At 65.2% G+C, this 18,900-nt stretch overlaps 1 protein-coding gene across 1 annotated transcript; it reads right to left on the reverse strand.

Annotated features, from left to right (window-relative positions):
* Positions 1 to 4,618: 4,618 nt before the first annotated feature.
* Positions 4,619 to 13,052, reverse strand: LFNG (LFNG O-fucosylpeptide 3-beta-N-acetylglucosaminyltransferase). Its single transcript, XM_040267291.1, has 8 exons — positions 12,550 to 13,052; positions 8,162 to 8,210; positions 7,560 to 7,659; positions 7,301 to 7,454; positions 7,110 to 7,195; positions 6,555 to 6,720; positions 5,943 to 6,028; positions 4,619 to 5,753 (listed from the first exon to the last, which is right to left on the reverse strand). Exons 1-8 carry the CDS (start codon positions 12,979 to 12,981, stop codon positions 5,687 to 5,689), a joined length of 1,140 nt encoding a protein of 379 aa, XP_040123225.1. The 5' UTR covers positions 12,982 to 13,052; the 3' UTR covers positions 4,619 to 5,686.
* Positions 13,053 to 18,900: the final 5,848 nt, after the last annotated feature.

Below are 18,900 nucleotides of genomic sequence, written 5' to 3' on the forward strand. Positions count from 1 at the left end.
TGCGCGCGCACGTGTGTGTTTGAAGATGGGAAAATGCTATGATGGAGGTGGCTGCACCTGGGAAAAGGGAAAAGTTCTTTGGAGGAGTGATGTTCCTGAGTTACCAAGAGGGGGCTGGGACCTCGGTCCCAGTGAGGGGCTGGCTGCAGATGGGAGTGTGGTCCCTCCCGCTGGGCCAAGAGCATATGGGCGGCTTGGGGCTGGGGTGCAGAAGGTCTTAAGAGGTAGAGGAGGCTGGAGAGGAAGTGGGAGTGCTGTGTGAGGGGCAGCGAGCCTCCCAAAGGCCCCTGAGGCACTTGGTCTGGAACTCAGGTGAGACTCACCAGGCTGGAAGGCAGCCCCTCCAGATACCCAGGTGTGGGTAGTGAGCAGGCAGCAGGCCGGATGGAACAGGTCAGAGGCTGCAGACTTGGCCAAGAGAAGATGTGGAAGCAAGAGAGGCCAAGGGAGGTGAAGGTGACTTCAAGGGCGTGACTGAACCTGGAGATTTCAGCCAGGAGAGGACAAACCCTCCAGGGGTGAGGAATCTGGGGTCCCGTGGGGTCAGGAAATGGGAGCTGGACAGACAACAGGCGGAGGCAAAGTAGGATGCTGCGGCCACGGGGTAGGTAAGGTCCGGGTGGAGTGGCAGCCAAGACCGGGTGGGGGTGTGGCTGCCTGCTGGTCGTTGGGGGAGGAGATGCCAAGGATACGGGAAGGGTCACTGACACCAAGTCCCCAGGAGCAGTGCGGGAGAGTGTGGCCATGAAATAGGAGTCCAGATCGCCCCAGGATGAGGGGGTCTGTGGATACCCACATCGGGGAGGGGGCAGCAGAGGTTGTGACCCTGTTTGGAGCAGGGGCATCGTCAGGAGCGAGGTGTGAGGACAGCAGGTGTCCAGCAGGGGGCGCCGAGTACTCGGAGGATGGAGGACAAGGGCGGGAGAGACTGTTGGAGGAGCTCGCCCGAGGAATCTCCATTCCCACCAAGTTCCCAGTGACTGGGGTTCAGCTGTGACCACCACATTCAAAAAGGAAATGAGGGGTCACTTGGCAAGGATCTGGGGATTCCACCAGGATGAGCCACAAGGAGATGCAGCACCCAGCCATGCCCCAGAGCCAGGGGGCAGGGCAGTGGCCTGGGTGGCCTGCAGCAGAAGGCTCAAGCTTGCCTCTTGACAGCATACTTCAGAGAGCAAATACTGGTGATAACTAGTAGATTCCAAATACTGGTAATATACCAAATATTGATAATAACCAAAGATTCATGATGTGAACTTTTAAGAGCAAGCAAGGGGATGCAGAGATGGTCTTCCCTCCCACTCAGGCTGCACCTCTCGATCAGGTTCCGTTCAGTTCAGTCTCTCAGTCATGCCCGACTCTTTGCGACCCCATGGACAGCAGCACGCCAGGCCTCCCTGTCCATCACCAACTTCCGGAGCTTGCTCAAACTCATGTCCATCGAGCCGGTGACACCATCCAACCATCTCATCTTGTCATCCCCTTCTCCTCCTTCCTTGAATCTTTCCCAGCATCAGGGTCTTTTCCAGTGACTCAGTTCTTCGCATCAGGTGGCCAAAGTATTGGAGTTTCAGCTTCAACATTAGTCCTTCCAATGAATATTCAGAACTGATTTCCTTTAGGATGGACTGATTGGATCTCCTTGCAGTCCAAGGGACTCTCAAGAGTCTCCTCCCACACCACACACAGTTCAAAAGCATCAGTTCTTCAGCGCTCAGCTTTCTTTATAGCCAACTCTCACATCCATACATGACTACTGGAAAAACCACAGCTTTGACTAGACAGACTTTTGTTGGTAAAGTGATGTCTGATTTTTAATATGCCGTCTAGGTTGGTCATGGCTTTTCTTCCAAGGAGTAAGCGTCTTATAATTTCATGGCTGCAGTCACCATCTGCAGTGATTTTGGAGCCCAAAAAGAGGGTCCTGGGGAAGGTGGATTCGGGTTGGGGGGAGAAACCACCAACTCTGGCCAGCAGGCGGCGCCCAAGGACCGCACCGGGTTACGCAAGGGGGCTGCCCGCTGCCCGGGCAGGGGGAGTAGGGGCGTGTGGCGGGGGACTCAGCCACAGCTCTGAGCCCCCAAACTCAGCATGGCGACATGATCTGGGCAACCTCCAGGGCCCAAGATGAGAAGCCCTCCGGGCCCCTTGGTCCCCTCCTAGTGATGATGGACCAAGGGCCTTCTGTGCGTCAAGCCTTGGACTGCACTTGGGGCAGAGGTCACCTTCAAGAGCATTTGGTGAGGTCAGGGCTGGGGCGGTGACAGGACTGGACTTTGGTTTGACAGAAAAAACGGGGCTGGCTCTGGTCCCCGCCGGGACCTCAAGCCCAGAGAGGGCAGGGCTGGCTGAAGCTGCAGCAGGGTCTGGCCTCCGGAAGCGTGGATGGAGACTCGTGGGCAGCCATGGGCCAGGTGGACGGGGGCCGTGGAGACCACCCTGTCTCCAGACATCCTGATGAGCCCCACCTCCGCCCCTCGTCCAGGCTGTGTCGAGGCCTGGAGTGTCTCCCTCTGCCCCTGCCCTCTGCAGAGCCTTCCTGCTCCAGCCCAGCTGGGCCTCTTCAGGGCAGCTAACCGTGATGGCCCAGCTGAAGGAGCTTGTTTCAACGGAACAGAGCAGGGCCCCGCCCTGGCACCCTGGCACCCGTCTCAGCCCCTCCAAGACATGGCTCAGCCTCTGCTTGTGGGCAGCTGGGGAGCCAGAGGCAGGGCGGGATTGGGGTGTCCAGCGGCCCCCGGGGCTCTGCTTTTCGTTTCTGAAAGCCCACAGTGACCTGCCATTTGGGAGGGCCAGGCTGGGGGACACAGAGCCCCTTGAGCCTGCCAGGACCCTCTCCAACCATCCCTCAGCCCAGTGTGCGGGGAGGCGTCCCAATGCCACCAGGGGTGGGGCGTGGTGCCCCCGGTCGTGCCCACAGGAGGAGGGAGGGCACCTCTCTACTCCGTGACTCACCGGGGGAGGGCCGCCTCCTGCACCCCCAGGCGGCGGATGCCGTTCCTGTAAGGCCTCCTGGACCGCTTCCCCTTCTGAGGACGGAGCCCGTCCCCCCTCGCTCGGCTTCGTGTTGAGGAGGAATGGGCTGGGGTGCTCCAGGTATGCCCCTCCGCAACCCCACCTGGAGGCCAGGCGCTCAGCTGCCTCACGCTGACCCCCATTTCCCTCATGGAGGTGGAGACTCCCCCCACCCCCACCCCGGGCTCCCTGCTCTGTCGCCGGGACAGCCCGGACCAGCTGTGATCCTTGATGCCCACCCCTGGGCCCCAGGGCCCCACCACTCTGTGGGGAGGTGATGCCACCCACCGGGGGCGGGGCGCCAGGCCACGGTTCCGCTCCAGGCAGAGGCTCCTCTGACTCACACTGGCCGGAAGGAGACCCGCGGCCTCTGCCCACAGCAGCAAGTTCCGCTGTGACTGCCCCACCCCCACCCAGCCTGGCACAGAGGGCTCTGGGGGCGTCCCCCAGACAGGGTCAGGCCGTGTGACGGCAAGGGGCTGTCTCTCCCTGCACTGTCCCTGCCGCACCCCCAGGGCAGCTGCTGGGCAGATCACAAGCTGACTCAGGGCTGCGGAAGGCCCAGGTGGGGTCAGGCGCCGGCCGGCTGCTCCCTGGGCCAGAGCGGGCACCGGCAGGGCGTGCGGAAGTGGTGCCCTCCCCAGCCCGGTGGGGGTGCTGAGCAGCGGAGTGTGCCGGGTTGGGGGGCTTCTGCCCCCACATCGGGTGGGAAGAGAGTCGCTCTTCCACCCTCGGCCTGCTTTCTGATGAGCTGACAGGGTGCACGGGCGGGCAGCAGGGAGCAGAGACAGCAGTGGGGACCCCAGATCCCAGCGAGGGCCCGCGGGCAGGGCTGGGGGCGGGGGAGCGGCTGGGGGCTGGGGGCTGCGGTCAGGCTGGGGAGCAGCCTGTCTGGGCTGTTTGAGGAAGAGGAAGTGAGGGCCCTGGGCCCCAGGGAAGGTCAGGGGAGGGGACTCCCCCAGAGGCCAGAGCAGACCCTCCCCACCCCACATTACATAGGCTGATTTGAGGAAGGGCCTGAAGATCTGCCTTCCATAGAAAACATTGCCACAGCAGGGATGGGCGGGGCGAGGGGGTGAGGCCAGGATCCAGGCCAGCCCGACCTCAGACCTGGAGCTCTTCTCCACCAGCCCAGCTGCCGGGCCTTGGATGTCACCTGCTCTGGGCCTCGGTCTTCCCATCTGCACAATGGGGGCAAGAAGGTGGCCTGGATGGTTCGTGACAGGGACGAAGCTGGGTAAGGAGGTCCCAGGCCAAACCACGGCGAGCACCTGTCGCTCTCAAGGGAGGACTGGACTCCCTGGCAGCTGGCCTGGGCCCAGGTCTGCACAGCCCAGGGCTGCGGAGTCTGAGAGCAGCGTGTCTGATCACATGAGATCTCCCCCTACACCTGAGGGTGTCCTGGGCTGGCCACTCAAGTTCCTGGGCTTCTCAGGAACGTGCAAGTTGCTATTCTGAGCCCAAGTTCCCATGCTACGATAGTTGGCTTGGGGGGGGGGGGTCTCTCATACCTTCCCCACTTGAGTGCCAACGAGCCCCCAGAGCCAGCCTCCATGAACCTGCATCTCAGGCGCAACTTCCAGCCAAGACCAGGACCCCCAGGTTGCCCCAAAGAGCATCTTTATTCACAGCAAAGGACGTCACCATAGCAACACTCGTCAATTCCCTGAGAACTTTTCCCTTATCGTTCACTTTCCTAGCTATGTCTTGCAGAAAGAAAAACAGAAGGCAAAACGCACCTCACTGGCCACGTGCGCTGAGCTGGGCTGGGAGGAGACAGGCTCTGTGAAGGAGGCAGGCAGGGAGAGGCCAGACACCATGACACATAGATACAGAGTGTTAGACATTTCCATCAGCTTTAACAACAGAGATTATCCCAAGTTTAGCTTCTGCTTTTTCTGATCCACAGAAAAGATAACACCTTCCCCAAGCCCCTGAAAACACAGACAAAAACACCCTACTTTTTACCCACCCTCTTTCAACAAAACAGTCACAGTAAAAAACACTGTCACAGTATTTACAGACACACCCACTATGGGCGACTTTCTCTCTACTTTGGAGAGGAGTTAAAAGCTCAGCTGACTCCCCGTCACAAAGGGAAGCTGGCTGAGAGAGCAGGGGAGACCCCTGCCCGGGAAGCTTCACCCGGGCGGCAAGGTCGCTGGGGCTGCTGTCACTTGGAGCCGAGGTACCCAGGCCGGAGCTCAGCGCGAGGGGGCTCGGGGCACTCCCCCAAACCCAGCTTCCTTGCGCGGAACACAGGGAGCTGTCCTGGGGGCTCTGAGTGGGGAGCCAGAGTCCCGGGGGGGGCAGGTGCTCACAGCGATGGGCCTGCGCTCAGCAGGACGGAGCGGCGCCCACACATCCCTGCAGAGAAGCCCCTGAGCCCCACGCTGCCCAGAGACCCCGAAAGGGTAACAGAACTGTCCTCAGAGTGACCTCCCATACAAATCCTTCCGGGGCGGAACACGGACAGACAGACAGGCGGGACTTTGCCTGCCCCTTGGCAGAGCAGAGCTGCCCAGCAGTCTGCTACAGAGATGGACACGCAGCACACACACAGGCGCAGCCCCGGGGTGGCCTCGAAGGCCCAGACCAGGGCGGCACGACAGGGGTCCTCGGGCCCTTTGGATACCAGGGGCGCCCGGGGACGGGGTTTCAGCCACGGCCACTAGAAGATGGCAGTGCGGGGGCACCAGGGTGTGTCCGGGTACAGATGGCAGTGGACGGAGCGGAACCTGCGGGGACAGAGCGGGCACTCGTCCGTGCGGGCTGGGGGCCCGCCTCCACCCGAGCAGAACCCTGGGGGGCTCGTCCGTGCGGGCTGGGGGCCCGCCTCCACCCGCGCAGACTCCTGGGGGCTGTTGAGCTGCAGCAGACCCTAAGGGACCTCAGCGAGCCCGCCCCCTAGTCCTCCCTCTCCTCACCTCGACGGGTCAGCCTCCACCGAGAAGGGCCCCTTAATGTGGACGGCGTTCCGCTTGTTTTCAAACATGCCGTAGCTCAGGGTCACCTGCAGGGAGACGGAAAGGGTGATCCTGGGGGGGCCGTGGTGCCAAGGCCAGCCTACCCTGGCTCTGCCCAAGGCGGGCATGGGTGCGACTCTGCACGAGGGGACGGCCTGGCCTTCTGCCCACCTCGGGGCTGAGAAGCCAGGTCCACGCTGCACCCCCTGCTCTGCAGCCCCAGGAGTAAAGCCCAAGGGGGCTTTAGCTGGGACTGCGGCCTCGCCAGCCACGGCGAGGGAATGTTTACGGGTACAGGGAAGACCCGAAAGGCTCAGAGTAGGTGTCCTGCTGAAGACAGAGGCAAGATGGACGAACCACGGGAGTGCTGCTGGGCAAATCTGGGTGCCTGGGTGGCAACTCACAGCCGGGCCTCTGGTGACCTATTCAAAGCCGTGGCCCCTCTGCGGCCCCCTCCCCACTTCCTCCCGCCCTCCTGTCTGCTCCTTCCCTGCTCTCCTGGACGCTCTCCTCTGCCCTGCGGCCCTTGTGCGCGCACCTGCCCGGGGAGCCCCGTGGCCCTGGCGCGCGCACCTGCTCGTGGAGCTCGGAGGCAGGCACTTGCTGCAGATTCTCCAGGTGGGAGTGGAAGAGCCCACAGCGCATGAGGGGCACGCCCAGCAGCGCCTCCACAATGTAGCCGATGGTGCAGTCGTCAGGCAGCCGGATCCGCTCGGCCGTGCTCATGAAGTGGCCTCCGCTGCGGGAGGGAAGGGCCGAGGGCCACAGTGAGCCGAGGGGGCAGCGTGCCGCTCGGCCGGCTGGGCTCAGGCAGGAGGTGGATGCGCCCGGCGGGTGTCCCTGATGGGGCTCCCACGCGGGCGGCTCCCAGCCTCCCTTTCCTCCAGGAAAGCCCCCTCCTCCGTACAAGCCTGAGGACTCCCTGTGCGTGGAGTGGGGGGGGTTACCAGATGCAGGAAGGGGTCCTCACCCCCCTGGTGGCTGGCGGGCGGAGGTGGGGACGACTCACCCTGCCGGTGGACGTGAGGTTTGGGGACACTGGTGCTGGGAAGACGAGCCGCGCCAGGCCGGCCGTGGGGGGACCCTGGGAGATCAGAGGCAGCCTCACCTGCGCCCCAGGGCACTCACCTGGCCCAGGGGCTCATCTTCAGAGCCAGCCCTCGGCTGATGCAGAAGCCAGCCCCGCCAGTGGCAAACCAGAAGTGGACAGGACGCTGTGGGCACGGAGGGCCGTGGTGAGACTCCCAGAGCCCCGCTGCCGGGCACCCCCAGCCCCGTCCCCGTGCGGCGGTGCAGGCTGGCGTGTGGGGGACACTCACCACCGTGTTTTCGCTGACCCGCTCTGTGGCCTGGATGGGCCTGTCCAGGCTGGGCTTGCCCAGGTAGACGTCCTGCGTGTGCGGGTAACTGCCCAGCAGCCTCAGCAGGGCACGCACATTCACGTAGTTATCGTCATCCACGTGGCAGAACCACCTGGCGGGGGCAGGGCCGTCAGGGGGGCATCATGCAGGTGGGACCGCCAAGGCCAGAGCCCCACCAGGGCATGCTCCCTGGGCCCTGCCAGAGGCCGGCACTCACTTCCTCCCTGACTCGATGAAGCGGTCATACTCCACGGCCATCTTGCAGGACAGCGCCTGGCGGCTGTGGGCGGCCGAGCAGTTCGTGTTGACCACATGGCCTGCGGACAAGGGGAGGGGCTGTGAGTGGGTCCAAGGCCGGTCAGAGAGGGCAGCCTGACCTGGGGTCACACAGCAGGCCCGGGGCAAGCAGAGCAGGAAGGGGTGGGGTGGGGTAGTAGTCCGTCCCGGGGCGCCCTGGGTCCAAGCAGTGCCTGCACCAGCCACCCCACTCAAGCCCTCCCCCGAGCCGGACCCCGGCCTGCAGATCCCACCCCCCAGCGCCACCTCGTTGGCTGCCCCGCCCTGCCCCGCCCCTGCCCATTCAGGCGGCTTTTTCCCAGCACCAGCCAGCCACCTGTTGCCGCCACATCAGCTCAAAGGGCCCAGGAGCTGAAAGGGCCTCATTTGCATGAGAATTGGGGGGGGGTGAGTGGTGGGGCGGGGCACTGAGCAAACCCGTTGAGTAAACTGCCTGCGCAGGTCCTCGGCCGGCAACCTCTCCCAAGGGGACAGTTTCCTCCGGGCAGGACCCCCCCTCGCCTCCCCACGTCCAGGGCTCACCCGTGCGCCTGGCCAGCGCCTCGTCGTCCCCATCCGTGAAAATGAACGTCTGCAGGGAGAAACGCGGCCTTGAACGGGCAGCTCGGGGGGCTACCCCGGCCACCGCAGGGCCCAGGGCTGGGACCCCTCGTGCCCATGCCGCACCTTTGAGCCTCCATTTTCCCCCATGCAGAGCGGGGCTCCAGAGCCTACCATGAGTGCGAGGGGACTGGGGGCTCGGGAAGGATCCCCAGTCCACCCCCGACTACCGCGGCAGCTGCGCCCACGGTCACCGGGAGGCAGCTGCCGGCACGAGCCAGGTGCGGTGCCCCGCCCACCCGCCAGGTAACCGCTCGCGGCCCGCCCTGCGCACCTGGCGGGCACACACCCTTATTGACACAGTGCCCGGCCTGCGGGAGGGGCAGGGCACGGGCGGAGGAGGTCGGCTTCGGGAAGCCAAATCTCAATCAGTCGGGGACAAAGGCCTCCGCTGGGCGGCTGCCAGGCGCTGGCGGACAAAGGGCCCGCAGGGAGGGTGAGTCACCAGGCATTGTCCGCCAGCTTTGTCCCGGGCCGCGCTGCGAGGGGAACTCAGCCGCGTTAAGCGGGAGTGGCCACACGGCCCATTACCATACAGCTGGCCTGGTTAACTGGGCCGGGCTGGGCACAAGGTCCGGCGGGCAGGGGTGTGGCCACAGCCCCGCGGTCCCCCAGGCTGGGCCCTCAGGACAGGGCCCTTCGCACCGCTGGCCGTGTGGTCAGCCGGCCAAGCCAGTCGCCTTCCCTGAGCCAAAGCAGCCTCCAGGGTTCTCCGGAGACGCTGACAAGTCTGCGGGGCTGGGCCGGGAAATCGCACGGGCCCCCGCACAGGGGTCAGCGCCCCCTGCGCACACGCGGCCCAGCACCCCCGGCCACGGCTTGGGCTCACAGACGGGCCTTGCCCGAGGCCGCATCGAAGCTCCAGCTATGCCAACCTGGCTCCTCCACCCCTGCCAGGATCGCTCTACGGAAGAAGGGGGGCCCCGACGGGGAGGGGCCAGGCGCTGCCGGCGCCCGCCTGGGCCCGTCGGCACACGGGGAGGAATGTTCCTTCCTCTGCCGCCCGCCCAGCGCGTGCCGCCCAGCGCACCCAGGCGCCGAGTGCAGAGCTCAGCCCGGCGGAGGGTGCTGTGAGCCCGGGCAACAGGAGACAGCCCTCCCCCACCTCCGTGGCCACCAGGCCCTGGTTTCCTCCCGGGTACAAATGAGCGCAAGGGAGGGGCCAGGGTGTGCAGGCCTGATGCGATGTGTACTTGGGGGCTGGGGGTCCCACCTGGGGTGCCCACCCTCTCCTGGTAGCCTGGGCTCCCAGTCCAGCCTGAGCCTGAACCTGGGCCACAGGCTCAGGTGAGGCCGCCAGCTGGGTGGGCCTAGAAGGGACTGGGGGAGGGGTGTAGGGTGGGCCCCTCCTGCCCACTGCAGGCACGCACCCCTCCTCCCGAGCAGACACCCCAGGGGCCCGCACGCACGGACTCGCATCCCGCCCCCTGCCTGCTCGCCGGCATCTTGGCCCAGGAATGCCGTGGGAGGCCGAGGCCGCCCGTGCAGACGCGCCTTGCCACCACTGGATTAAAAGGAAAATGCTTTCTTAATGAGATCAAGCGAGGCCTGTTCTCCCGCGCTTCGGTGATGCCCTAAAAACCCAGCCCAAGGCTACGGAGATTAAAGTCACCTTTGTTCAGAGAGGAGCGCTTGGAGGCGTGGGGCTGTTGGGGGTGTGAGGGTGCCGGGCCTCCTGTCTCACCACATCAGAGCAGTCAGGAGAGGAGGGGATGGGCCTCACCCGCAGCTCCGAGCCTCAGTTTCCGCCCTCTGTGTCATGGGCGTAACCAGAGCTCACGCGCCCAAAGCAGAGCGCCCGGCTCCTCTTCTTCCAGCTCCCTCACGGCCCAGGGAGGAGGGCACCATCCCTCCCCGAGTGTACAGGTGGGGAAACGAGCCCCAGAGAGAGGCGGGCCCTGGCCTGCGGTCACGCCCCAGCAGGAAGGTGGTGCTGGTCCCCACCAGCCGAGCCTCACGGACCCCTCCCCACTTCCCTGACGACGGCAGGGCTGGGGGAGGAAGAGCCAGGCGGCAGGGCGGCAGGACTGGCGGGGGGGGGGGGGGGGGGGGAGGACACCCACAGGAAGCGGCATTGTTCCTGGAGCTGCAATTCAAAGAAACACAGGATGCCAAGCTCTCCCCCCGACAATTGTGGCCGCTGCGGTGGCAGCCGCCGCAGCCTAGCCCACTCCTGGGGGGGACAGGGGAGCAAAGTGCGGGCCAAGGACCCAGCCCCTTACCCTGCACCTCCAGGGCTGTCATAACGTGGCCCCTGCTGACCACCCCCGCCCGAGCCACTCCAATGGCTGGAAGTCTCTTGCACGCCCCCCAGGTTGTGTTCAAGGTGCCCAGTTGCCCTTTCAGGGCATTTCCTACTCTCCGTCGAGCTCAAATGGCACCTCCTCCAGGAAGTCCCTCCCTCCCCAGCCCAGGTCAGGTGCCCCCCTTTCAGCTCACGCAGCCTCTGGGTTTCCCCCTCTGCAGCCCCGACTTCCTGGAGTCTCCCCCATCAAACCGGGTCTAAACCACCCTGCACGGGGTTAGGAGCGGAGGCCTCTCCGCTGAAACAGTTCCAGGGACCCCTCACCCCTAGGACACCATGAGAGGGGTTCTTGCTAGACGGGACACACGCTCTGACTGCTGGGAGCCAGATTCTGCTCCTCCCGGGTGTGCTCAGCTAGCCAGAGGGGAGCCTGAGGGAACCTTCCGTGGGGAAGGCGGCCTCCCCCTGCCTCTCCAGGTTTTGGCCGTCCGCTCGACCAGAAGCCAGCGCTTTCCTTATTCCAGAGATGAGCAGACTGAGGGCCAGAGAGGTCCTTGGTCATGCCCAGGGTCACCTAGCTCGGCCGGGACTGCTCCTCGAGACCCCCTGACCAGATCCCCCTTTGCGGGAGGAAGTCCTCAGAGTCCGAGAGGAGAGGTGCTCAGAGCTGGTGGCAGCCCAGAGGGGGTTGAGTACTGCCAAAGGCCACACAGCAGGCAGGCAGAGTCCTGGGGGTAGTGCCTGGCTCGGGGACAGCGCCCCGCAAGTGCTGTCACTTGGGGAGGGGGGCCCGCAGGCCGTCATCGCCAGGCAACCTGAGTGGCCAGCGTGCCAGCGGCGGTTCCCATGGAGCACATAGCCGCACACAAGAGGCCGGACGCCTTTCTCCACTGGAGAAAGGGGCTTTGTTACCTTGCCCGAGCGGCCGGCGTGAGAGCCGCCCGGCGCTGGGAATCCTAACGGCCCAGCAGCCAAACAAAACCCGCAGCCCCCGCCGCCCCCTCCTGCCGGCCTGCTGAGCCCCTGGGAAAGGGACGCCGTGTTCCCAGGAGGCTGCCGTGGGCTCCCAGGGCCCCCTCCCCATGCTGGGACCAGGAGGACCCTGCTCCCTGACCCTCACTGTGACCTCATCAGGGCCCTGCCCCAAAACAGGGCTCAGCCAGGCCAGACGGGCCCCAGGCCTCGAGGGTTTCAACAGGGAGGAAGAGAGCTGGGGTCTTCTCTGAGCCCCTGGACCCGACAAGCGTCCTTCACCCTCATCCCAAATACCCAGGCAGTCCCTTGTATCTCCCAGTTCAGGGAATTCCCCCACCCCCTCCCCAGCAGCGCTCACACTCTGCCCCCATCTCGCCCCACCCCAGCCCTCCAGCTGCAGCCTGGAGGGAGATTTTCCAAAGTGGGGTGTGTCTTCATCATGCGTGTGGAGGAAGTCAGTGCTCAACTAGGGTGTGCTAAGCACTAGGTTCCAGGCTCCAGAGACTTCGGCACTGTGGGGAGAGGGCCCCAGAACACACCCTGAAACCCAGCGCATGCCCTCTCGTTCTTCGGAGACGGACCCCCCAGGGCCCCCACCAACGCCCACCCCCAGCTTCAACAGCGACTTGTCCCCCGGCCCATTGCAAAGGCTGGAATGAGGGACAGGTCTGGCCCTGTGCACAGGGATCCTAACCCTTCACTCCACTTCTCAGGAAAGAGTCTTCCTCCCGGGGAAGGGTATGAGGCCAGGGAGGACGCCCCATGCTGAGTCTGCCTTGGGAAGGTTTGGGGACAATAATTCCTAGCTGCTGAGTTTCAGTGTTTGAGGGCAAGAAGCATCACCAGGCGCCAACACCAGGCTGGTGAAGGTTCACTGCAGGCCACTGACCGGTGGTGTTTGGGGAATGAGTCTCCACCCTGTGCTTCCACATCAGGCAAACTGGTCTGGAAGGGGATGAACCGGCATCGCTACGCCCGATATTCCCGGTGGCGGTACAGACAGGCAGCCTGGCGCCCACTGGATGCTGCCACCAGCTGGACAAGAGGGCACCTCCTCCCCTGCCCACTTGCCCAGCCTGACGGGGCTCACCATCTCCTCGTGGCGCGAGATCCACGTCTCCAGAAGCAAGTCGAGACGCGCGCGATGAAACTTTTTGGTGGTCTTCACCGCGATGAAGACGTCGCGTGGGGCCAGCGGCTCGGCCGAGGGCCGCGGATGGCCGTCAGCGGGGCGGGGGGCGCCCCCGGGCGGTGGGCCCGCGTCTCTGCGAGAGCGGGTGAGCAGGCTGAAGTACTCGGACAGACTGTGCACCTCGCGGACGGGCGCCCCGGGCGCCGCCGCCGCCGCCTCCAGTCCGGGCGCCGTGGCCGCCCCCGAGGGGCCCGCCAGGCTGCGCAGCGCGCGCCGACCGCGTTCAGCGGGCACCGGGGGCGGCGGCGGGTCGGCCGTGAGCACCAGCAGGCAGGCAAGCAGCGCGCCCGCCAGCGCCAGCAGCAGGCGGCGGCCGCAGCGCTTGAGCATGGTGGGGTGGCGGCAGCGCGGAGCGCCCGACCCCTCTCAGCCGCGCCGAGGCTCCGGGGTCCCGCCGCACGTCCAGCGGCGCCCCGCCCGCGGCCGGAGCTCTTAAAAAGCCCCGGCCTGGCTCCGCCCCTAGGGCGAGGCCTCGCGCGATGCCCCGCCTTCGGCGCGAGCTCATTGGCTCCCGGGCCCCGGGGGCGGGGTCTATCGCATTGCCCCCGACGCCCGGCAGCGCCCACGTGGGGCCGCGGCGGGGGTCTGGGAACCGAGGAGCCGGTGCCCCGCGCGCCCGCCCCCGGTCCGCACGTGCACGCCCCGCCCCGTCCCGCCCGGATCGCCCCCCGCGGGCAGCCGGGGGGCGCTGGGACTTGGGCCCGCCCCGCCCCGTCCCGCCCCGCCCAGGTGGCCCTGAAGGGGAAAAACCCAGGCCAGCCAGCGCGGGGCCGGAGCTCCAAGTCTGGCCTGCGGAGGGGCGCGCCCTCAGCGCTCTGACGGCGATTCCGGGACAGGGACTCTGGGCTCAGTCGTCCCGCGGGGGACGTCGGTCCTTCCCCGCTGGGCACTTCCCCTCCCCGAGCCGGCTTCGTCCGCTAGGGCTGGCGCAGGCTGGGTCAAAGGGTTGATGGACCTCAGCGCTCCGTCCAAAGCAGCCCTTATTAATAAAACCGAGGAAGGGCTTAGCCAGCTGAGCCACAGGTAGGGACACGAGGTTCCAGCGGGAAAACACTTTACCAGATTCCAACCCTAGACCCGAGCGAATTCCCTCCTCTCGGCCCAGCGTCGAGGCGGGGGAGAGCGTGGGGTGCCCCGAAATCCGAGGCCGAGGCTGCCCCTCCCCGCGCGGGACGAAAGGCGGCCTTCTGTCCCATTTGGTCCCTCTGCGCTCGGGCCACATCCGGGTGGCCCAGCTGTGCCCCCGCCCCGCCTCCCCGGCACACGGCAGGCCCCCACCCCCGGCCCTTCCCACGGGCCGGGCCGGGCCACCGCACGAGCAGGGGCGGCAGGAATGCGCGCCAGCAGCCCGCGTTGAGGGTGAGGGGCGAGGAAGTGGCCAAGGGCTCCCCGTGGCGAAATCAGAGGCTGAGCCCCCAGCCCATAGCATCTTCCGGAAGCGCGGCCAGGGGCGGCTCTCCGCTTGGCTGCGTCTCCTCTCCCTCCCTCCCCAGTCTCTCTCATCCCCTCCTAAGGAGGCCTTAGGGGAGCACCTAGGCTACACTGGTCCCCCTCTTAGCGCTGGCTCTGCCCACTGGCCCATTTTCTTCTCAACGTTTAGGTCTGCTCCAAGGCACCCTTTGTGTTCCAGGCCCTCATCTCCCTCTCCCTGAATGTCAACTGCAGAGATGAGGGCCTGGAACACAGTGAGCGCTCTATGAAGATGTACTGTGTAGGGAATTCCCTGGTGGTCCAGTGGCTAGGACACCTAGCTCCAGTGCAGAGGGCCCAGGCTCCCTCCCTGGTCAGGGAACTAGACCTCACTTGCTGCAACTAAGACGCAGTGCAACTGGGAAAAAAAAGATTTACTGTGTAGATGTCTGGCTCCGTTCTGTGATTCTCACCTGGCCCATTTGTTCTTAGGGCCCTGGGGCCCTATCCCCTGCCCCTCTGTGATGGGGTGCGGTGGGGGATGGGAGTTCCCAGGCCTCTTCCTATATCCACCCCCAAGGTAATTAGCAGGCGCCACCTCAGGCAGGCAGATGCCTGAGCAGATGGTGCTGGCTGTGCCCAAGTGACAAGACTCCCATGGAGTCACCTCCTGTCATAAACTCCTCCCCACCTATGACAGGAGCCAGGCTGGGAGCCTTTCCTCGCTGCAGAAGTGGGAGTGGGCAGGGGTCAGCGGAGACCCAGCACAGCTCCAGTCCTGCCTGAAGGGTCTCTGTGCCCACGGCTCTCCCAGGTCTGGGCCTCCCTCACGGCCTCTCTCTCTCCCCTGGACTTCCTGAGCCACCTCCGTGCCAGTCTTCCTGCCAGTCTACCTGCTGTATTGATTCTCCACTCTGAAACCACACAGCTCTAATCGTGCACGCAGGGCCAAACCTTTGATGGTGCCCCATGGCCTCTGGGGGCTTCCCAGGTGGTGCTAGTGGTAAAGAAGTCACCTGCCAATTCAGGAGACATAAGAGATGTAGGCTCGATCCCAGGGTCGGGAAAATCCCCTGGAGGAGGAAATGACCACCCGCTCCAGTATTCTGTCCTGGGAAATCCCATGGACAGAGGAGCCTGGAGGCTGCGGTCCATAGGGTCACAAAGAGTCGGGACACAGCTGAAGCGACTTAGCATGCACGGCCTCTTTTCAGTTCAAGCCCCGGCCCAGTGTCCACCTCCGTCCCAACTAGCTCCCAGCTCCATTTCGTGCCTCTGCCTGCAATCCCTCACAGTTCTCTGACACCCCCAAACCGTCAAGCCCCGAAGTCTCTGCATGAGCTGTGCGGGGCCCTTGGGGTCCTTCATCAGCATCCATGTTAAGTGGTACCACTAGGTGCTGAGAGTTCTGCAAGGGGGGAGGGACGCCATGCCACCATACTCCCGCCTGACCCTGATGAGATCCTGTGAGCCAGCTCCTCCGTGGCCCCGCCCCAGGGGGGGGGACCCCTTGCTCTGCACCCGGTGTGTCTCTGCTTTCTCCCACCTGTGCTCCTGGCCTCGCACTCCATAGTCCTGGCTGCTGTGGTTTCGGCCCGCCAGGCAGCAGGAGTGATGTGCCCATTGTACAAAAAGCACGTGGAGGCTCAAGAAGCCCTGCTGCATTGTGGTTGGGGAGCCAGGAGGAGGAGCAAATGGACAGGGGGGCAGCGGCCAGCCTAGCAGGGCCGTGGCGAGGAGGTCGGCAGGGGCTTTTCCGCACCTCTCTGTAGCCCGGCTTGGTGGGAGTGGGGGGACCTGGGTGTGACTGCCTGTCTGGGAACAGCAGGACAAAGCTCTGGAGCATTCCTGTGGGGGCCATGGGCTTTGGCAAGAGTGATTCAATCTCTTTGCTGTCAGGAGAATGGAATTTCGTGGTGACTCCTTGAGGTCTGAAAACTGGAGGAGGTGGCCGCCCTAGCCGCCCCTGCCCCCTTCCCCAGGCTGGCTCCAGCCAGCGGTTCTCCCCTTCCCTGCCCTCAACCTAGACCCAAAGGCTCCCTCCAGGGACCCATTGGGCCCACAGCTCTGAGGGGGCGTGGTGGGGGGATAGGAGGAGGTGCTGGGCCCAGGACAGGAAATGGGGAGCCATGGAGGGGGTGGGGAGGGCTGACCTGCTTGCCAGGAGCCCCTGGGTGCCTTAGGGCCCATGGGAAGGGGGAGCGGAAACGGCTGTCCCAAGACCCTCCCCAGGCTCAGGCATGTGGACCCAGCCCTGGGGCCAGGGGCTTCTGGAGTCAGACTAACCACTTTCCAACCCTAGAGAGGCCACTTCTCAACTTTTTGACCTTGGACCTGGGACTTTCCTCCTCTGAGCCTCGGTTTCCCCACCCATAACGCGAGCATGACAGATGGGCAATGGGTCAGAACGCCGGCGGCCTGGCCCTCTCGCCCAGGGACCTGGGCCTGGTGCCTCCTGCGTGGCTGACCCCTGCTCCAGCCAGCGCGGGGCTCCCAGGCAGCTGGGAGGCCTGATGGCTCGACCCCTGTCCGTGAGGCTGGGTGGAGAGGTGGCCGAGGACAGGGGACCCGCATGAGCAGTCTTACTCCGCCTCTCCATCAGGCTTGGAGGACGTGCTGTCTACCCATCCAAGCTCAGGCCCCCTTTCCCGGCCGGGGCTCAGTCTGGGGCCCCCTGCAAACGGAGTCAGTCCCAGAGGGCTCTAGAAGCCCCTTCCCTGTGGGCCCCGGAGCCTTGGGCTGGCCTCCCTGAGTGGCTCTTTCCTGGGAAGATCCTGGAGACATAATGGATGAGCCATTAACTGGGAGGAAGTCATCCGTGGCAGTCCTGCTCGGCGTCCCAAGGACAGCACAGAGAGGGAGGGAGGTGCTGACCACCGCCGTGCTCTGGGGGGCTCACGTGCCCCCTCTGACACCAACATGCGAGGGTCCCCCTTGAGGAGCGGCGGCGTGGGCACCCAGGAGCCAGGGAGCCCGTGGGCTTCCTGAGAGCGGCGAGTGCCGTGGTCACGGTGGCCCCGGGAGGCCCCCGCCCCGAAGCTTCTGGACAGAGTCTGTGATGGCAGGAGGGCGGGGGCGCAGCCGACCGCTGCTTCCCACTCCTGCTGTTGGGGTGGCGCTGCCCGCGGGGACCCCTCACCCTCAGCCCCGCACTGTGCGGTCTCATTCCCTTCTCTCTGTGGGCCTTGGGGTTCTACTCGAGGCTGCGTCGGGAATGTAGCTGGTGCCCGCCCTCCCCCGCTGCCCCCACCCTGTCCCGCCAACCCTGGGCTGGCGAGGGGCTGGTACTCTGCAGGTGTAAAGTGCCAGTGCATGCCGGCCGCCTGGCTCCTCGACTTGAACCCTGGGGCCTGGCGTGGTCAGAGCAGCCCGGCTGTCTTGGCCTGGGTGGCTGAACAAGGCCCCAAGGAGAATGGATGGAGAGATGGACAGATGGACAGATGGACGGACAGGCGGATGGACACAATGTGGACATAGAGACGTCCAGAGGAAGGAGAGCCCGCCTTGCTCCTGCGCCCACCCCCCACTCAGGGGGACATGGCTCTCAGAGTAAGGAGGTCGGGCAGGGCTGCCCACTGGACACTGAGCCGGCCCTGGGGCGGGGCCTCCGGGCAGGTGGGCGCCCGTGATGGCCCCGGGCTGTGTGGCTGCCCTGCACTCCCCAGTGAGCTGCCCAGGGGAGGCCTGGAAGGTCCCACTCAGAACGTTGGTCTTACAGGTGGGACACAGGGTCCAGGGAGGGGAAAGGGCTGCCCTCACCCCCACAGGGAGCTCGGACCATCCCACGCTTGGGAGCAGGGTGCGTGCTCGTGGTGAGGGCAGCAGGCCCAGAGCCTGCAGCTGCGCTTCTTCCTGACGGCCGTGCCGGGGCTGGCCGGGGTTAATCTGATTTGCAGCCCCCGGTGGTGGCAGAGCCCCACTGCCAGTCCCCACTGCTGACGTCCTGCAGGGGCCAGACACCCACCAGGGAGACACCAGAGCCGCTCTGCCCCGGCTGGCCTTTGTCTTGCCAAGAATGGCTGGCTTGTGCTGGGCAGGGGTGGGCCGTGGCTGTGCTGCTGCCTGCCGGGCTCCAGGCACTATCTCCTGCCCCAGTCCTGACCCTGTGCTATGCGGTAGGACCAGACCCCAGGATTGGGGAGCAGGGGCGGGGGCCGCATGGACGTAGCTGGGGTCTGTCTTGGCTCCAAGCGAACCTGCTTCCTGCCCTGTGTGGTCCTGAGCTTGTCTTGTCTCCCTGACCTCAGGCCCCTCCTCCGTAACCAGAGGGTGTTACCTTCCATCCTGCTCTCTAGAGTTGGGACGAGGGCAGGGGAGAGGTGGCATCCTTTGATATTCTGGGCTGCCTGGAAGAGGGGCGGTTCCGTGCCCAGGAGTGGCGGCCACACCATGGGGGCATGAGCCGCCACCATGGGACCCATCTGTCCACCTGTCTGTCTGGCCGGCCGGCTGTCCATTCACCACCAGCGACACCCCCGGGTCCTTGCTCCGTTCAGATCTCTGGCTCCAGACACCGCCCCTGGGCCCGGGGAGCTCACAGTCTCACAGGGAGGAGTCTGCCGGCATCCAGGTGTTCCCCAGACAGACGGAGGGTGGTAGGGGCTAGAAGGTATGTCAAGTCCAAGGGTGCCAGGGGCCTGAGCAAGGGAGAATCCACCTTGTGCCCGGGCTGGGGAACGAGGCCTCAGAGGAGGCTTCCAGGAGAAGATGGTGACCGGCACCGCGCGAAGTTTCCCAGGTGGCTCTCGGGGTAAAGCCCCTGCCTACCTATGCAGGCGACATAAGAGACGCAGGTTCGATCCCTGGGTCGGGAAGAGCCCCTAGAGAAGGAAACAGCTG

This window comes from Oryx dammah, unplaced genomic scaffold, assembly GCF_014754425.2.
Source record: "Oryx dammah isolate SB20612 unplaced genomic scaffold, SCBI_Odam_1.1 HiC_scaffold_2, whole genome shotgun sequence".
Taxonomy (NCBI): Eukaryota; Metazoa; Chordata; class Mammalia; order Artiodactyla; family Bovidae; genus Oryx; species Oryx dammah.